The sequence below is a fragment of the Otolemur garnettii genome, unplaced genomic scaffold, assembly GCF_000181295.1.
Source record: "Otolemur garnettii isolate 467f Iridium unplaced genomic scaffold, OtoGar3 scaffold00136, whole genome shotgun sequence".
In the NCBI taxonomy this organism is placed as follows: domain Eukaryota; kingdom Metazoa; phylum Chordata; class Mammalia; order Primates; family Galagidae; genus Otolemur; species Otolemur garnettii.
Window position 1 is genome coordinate 392,092 of NW_003852531.1, and position 5,199 is coordinate 397,290.

General features: G+C 42.4%; 1 protein-coding gene across 1 annotated transcript in view; it reads right to left on the reverse strand.

Annotated features, from left to right (window-relative positions):
- DZANK1 (double zinc ribbon and ankyrin repeat domains 1) overlaps positions 1 to 5,199 on the reverse strand; it is a 73,998-nt gene that overhangs the window by 57,232 nt on the left and 11,567 nt on the right. Inside the window, exons 3-5 of the mRNA XM_023518386.1 lie at positions 3,010 to 3,124; positions 1,495 to 1,591; positions 400 to 467 (exon numbers count right to left, since the gene is read on the reverse strand). Of these exons, the coding sequence (XP_023374154.1) occupies positions 400 to 467; positions 1,495 to 1,591; positions 3,010 to 3,124 (280 nt within the window). The remainder of the gene's footprint in view (positions 1 to 399; positions 468 to 1,494; positions 1,592 to 3,009; positions 3,125 to 5,199) is intronic.

The window sequence follows — 5,199 nt, forward strand, 5'->3', positions numbered from 1 at the left end:
GCCAGCTACAATAGCCAGCTATTTTTTGGTTGCAGTTGTCATTGTTGTTTAGCAGGCCTGGACTAGGTTCAAATCCACCAGCCTCAATGTATGTGGCTGGTGCCCTACTCACTGAGCTATAGGCACTGAGCCCAATTTCATTTTTTTAATGACACTTTCTACTGTTTTAAATTTTTGGTTTGATTATTTACTGCTTTATTATCTGTCTGCCTCCAATCCCAATAAAATGTAAGCTCCAGGACTATAGGGAGCTTTGTTGTCCAACACAGTACTCCCAGCACTGGAAAAGTGCCTGGTACATAGTCAGAAGTCTAGAGACATTGGCTTAAAGTGTTTCACGGGAAGCCTCAAAAACATGGGAGGCACTCTGGTACTCCAAAGAGTGTCCTTAGAAGTTACCTGGGACATGCGTGTGGGTGGTCTAGAACCGGATCCTTCATGGTAAGCTGGGACTTCCAGTGGGCTTTCTGAGAAGCGAAGATCTTTCAAAGGTTTGGAGTCAGTTCTTTCACCTACCTCCAGGTCTATAATTATAGTAAAAACATTGTTCTGTGAGCATCTGCATTATATATCACCACATAAAGATGAAAACCTTCCCAGGTGAAAACCTTTCAATAAAAGATCACTGTCCTCATATTCTTTCACTAGAAATAACAATTATATAAAGAAAGACCACACACACACTCAATTAGAACTGAGAAAGAAAAAATAAGCCCCGACTGAGACAATCATCTTCCATTCTACGTTCTACAACATTCCAAACAGCCTGGGAAAACAGATAACCAATTACAAGGTTAGTAGGAAACCTTCATCCCAAGGACACATTGCAGCTTCGTAAAATGTCATAATAGCCCCCTCTTTGAGTCTATATTACTTGCCTTTTTTATTTTTTTGGATTTTTTATTTTTTATTAAGTCATAGCTCTAAAATCACAGATTATCAGAAACTTTGCTGCTTGAAATTCTATAGTATAAAGGAAACATCCAACACTTGCCTGAAGGATCTAGTCACCATGACACAGAGAAGCAACCCTGGGGCAGAGAGAATGGTTTCTGAACACAACTTTCCATGCGGATCTCTATAGTTACCAAGGGCAGAACCCTGGGACCCCTTCACAGTCTATACCTCACGTGGACTGCTCCACACTCAGCCCAGTTTTTCTTTGAGCCTATTTAAACCCTGCTTTCATTGAAATTTCACCCAAACTCGACCCTCTCCCAAACCCTAAAACTCTTAACTTTTCTTTTGCCTGTGAGATATCCATGGTTTCCTCTTTGAAATAAAATAATAAATCAGACTTCTCTGGACTGCTTATTTAACCCCCATCATCTTAAACCATTAGCTGGGACAGCACTAAAATTCAAGTGACTGTATAGGCTACTTTTCTGCTCTGGTGGTTCTTATTCCAATACTTTTGTGAACAAGAGAACATGCAGTGAGCCCATTAGGTGGGTTTAGAATACCAAGCTTTGTCTTTGTTCCGTTGTATCATACCTGGAAACTTTCTAAAACTAACATTCCAACCATGTTTATTTTCAGCATTCTTGTATTTCTTCCTTTGTTTTGATCCAACAAATCCATTTTTTAATACCTAGGAATAAAATAGTGTATATCAGTTACTTGATTTTGCCCACTTAGAATGTGAAAGTTAAAAGTTCCATGATAGAGATGCTGTCATGGCCTATCTTTCTCACTTGAAAGTGTTTATAGTAGTTTTTGCCAAGTGATCCCTGCTTCACTTCACTCTGGAAACACACACCTTTGTATATTGGCAGGACTGCTTGGTTAGCACATCTGGATGGTCGGATAGTAGGCCCCGGCAGGTTATATGAGCAGGACAGGAGGCAGGATATTGCAGTCATAAGAGTCTGAGTAATAACAGATGGGCCACCAGATCCAGGGGGCAAAGATAGGGTGGGGTCAGACGAGGACAGGACTTCTATCCACTACCTGCCTCCACAGTCTTCTCTCTGGACTTCTTTTTCCACAGACTTTGTCTTTGCAAGCCTCAGCACCTGCTGATGGATGTGGGCTCAGCCTCTGCTGGCTGTCCCTGCCAGTCTACATCCCAGCCTTGATTCCACCGGTCCCCACTCTATGTCTGCACCCACAGCATCTCTTCTGGCCTTAGGTCCACCACTGGGCTTAAGGGATACTCCCCAAAACCTTCATTTGTCATTTCCAACAAGATCCCAATAACTGGGAACCCTTGGTCAGTTGCCTTACCACAGGCTAGCCTATCCTCTGGCCCTGCTCCTGAATCCATCTCGCTAGCGCCCACACCTAGGAACTGAAGTTTCAAACATCCTTTCTTAGGTCTAGTTGACTCTCCAAAGAAGTGAGGCTTTGCAGATAATAGGAAATAAAGATTTCAGTGTAAAAGAAGTCTATGCCCACTGAGGACCTCTACCAGCCTGACACATGTAGTCAACAAATATACTCCTGCCATACTCTCCCACCTACCCCTATACAAGGCAATGAGATAGCGGCCATGCCCCCTGCCACCTGGGAGCTCACAGTGCATGGGGAAGACAGACAAGGAACAAAGTAATCCCATATTCAAAGCAGTTTATAAAAGGAGGCCTGGTTCCAGGGTAGTGGTGGCACGTGATGGCACACAAGGTGACACACAGTTTAGTTTGGTCGGAATCCATGTGAAAGGCACGGGGGGTTACAAACAAGAGCAAGAAAGCCTGACCGAGGACAGAAGCTGGTTACTTGGAAGGTGTGCTAAAGGGTTCTTCTTTCTTTCTTCAGTAGGTAAAAGAGAGATATGGAGAACACTGGAGGATGGGCAGTAACACCAGGCAGGAATTCTAATCCTCGGGATAGATGGACGACCGACCCGAGGCTGGGAAGTCAATGAAGATGCCGTGCAATGCCTGATACCGACTCTACTGTAAAGATCTGAGTGAGCAGAGGTGATGCAGTGACAGGGAAGACGTGCCTACTGAGCCAGAAGGAACCAAGAAGATAGTGACCATCTAAATAATTATAATGTTATCTTGCCTGCTTTGATGAATCTTTGAGAACATCGTCAGCACTGTCTTCAGTAGAGACTGCATTTGGTGGTTCACAGTCTACCTGGAACACCTTCGTTACGACGCCACTTTGTCTGCAGTCTCTGAAAATTATTCAAAAAAGAAAAAGTCTGGATTATACAAAGTCAAATAAAAGATGGCTAGCAATTATGATGACCTTATTAAAGTCCCTTAGTCTACCTCTAAATGTATTAGACTTCAAACTGGAGAAATCAGAACATAATTCCTTACATCATTCCATCAGGGTTATCTATTGCTGTATAATGATCCCCCAAAAACATAGTACCTTAAAATACAACTCTGCGGGTTCACTGGCTCAGCTGGGTAGTTCTCCTTTGAGTTCTTTCATGTGGTTGCAGCAGGGTTGTGGAGTCAACCGAAGGCTCAACTGGGTGGAAGTCCACAATGGCCTCTTTCCTTATCTAGGCTGATAACTAGAACAGCCAGGGGCTTGCTAGTCACCAATCTCATTCTCTCCATTTCTCTCTGTCCCTCCCTCCCTCTCCATGTGGTTAGCTTGAGCTTCCTCACAGTATGGAGGTCTCAGGTACTCAGACTTTCTACACTGTGGCTGGCTTCCTCCAGCATTCATGATGCAAGAAACTAAAGCAGAAACTGCAATATTTCTTGTGATTTTAGAAGTCCTTGGCATTATTTCTGAAACATTCTATTGGTCAAAAGTAAGTCATAGGGTCAGCAGAAAGACTATAAAAGGGCATGAACACAAGGAGGTACAGTTCATTCAGGCCATTTTTGGAGACTATCTGCCACGTTCATCATAAAGATATTATACTAGAAGGCTCAAACTATTCTAAAACAAAAACTGTGACTACCTAGGTATCATTCCATACGAGTCAAGAGCATTTTCCTTATCTCAGCTTACACAGCATAACAGATGCTGCTCTCACACATTTTGTAATTGCTATTCCCCCAATACTATCATGTTTTCAAATACTCATATTTCCAATTATGTTCTTTGATACAAAAGAAATTCCATGATAGACCCGTGACTAAAAATTAGTGATTTCATCTCAGTACCAGCAGCTTACCTACACTCTATTTTTTTAATAGATTTTTTAAAGTATAAAGTAAATTATACTTTAGTATAATTTACATGGCCTAAAATTCACCTATTTTAAGTGTCTAGTTGTGAGATTTAGTAAATTTATACAAATGTGCAACTATCACTGCAAATGCCTTTTAAAAGACTTCCCTTGTGCCTGTGTGGTCACTACTTACTACCACCCCCATCTCAGCTCTCTTAGCCAACCACTGATCTGCTTCCTATCTCTACAGTTTTGCCCTTTCTAGAAACTTAACATAAATGTAATTATACAAATGTAGTCACTATACACGTCTGTCTTCTTTATGATTTCTTTCTTTTTTGAGACAAGGTCTTGCTCTGTGTCCCAGGCTAGAATGCAGTCATCATAGCTCACAGCAACCTCTACCTCCTAGACTTAAGCAATCCTCCTGCTTCAGCCTCTCAAAGTGCTCGGATTACAGGCATGAGCCACTATGACAGGCTGATAAGCTTTTATTTAAAAAAAAAAAGAGAGAGAGAGAGAGAGAGAGACAGGGTGGCACCTGTGGCTCAAGAGTAGGGCACGTGGTGGGTTCAAACCCGGCCCTGGACAAAAACTGCGAAAAAAAAAAAAAAAGACTTACAGATTCATAAATCAGGATGCAGATGCAGATTATCTTTTAGATGAACCACTTGCCTAATACATTCACTTCAGCATCCACCTCATCTGCATTTTCACCTTTGGTCCCAGTTCTGTCAGAATCCAAGATCCAACGGTCCAGAGTCCCCAGACAGCACAAACATCTCTATCCAGTGATCATTCAATTCCTAGATATTCACAGAGCTCCATGGATATGCACTCACAGCCCTACAAGAGGTCACATGAGTAGAGCCTGGTTCTCACCCACTTGTTCCGCCCTCTAAGATCCAGCTGGTCCTTCCTTGTGGACCTAGCCAAAGCATTCACCCACGGACTCTGTCCCTGCCGACAGCAGACCCGAGACTAGTTTAAACTACAGCTAAGTAGAAGGATTTGATCTGGATTATAATCCCTACAAAGGATTAGACTTGGGGTTGGAGTTAAAAATCCTACTCACAGCCCAAACTGCATTTGAAATAGAAGTAACTTTTGTT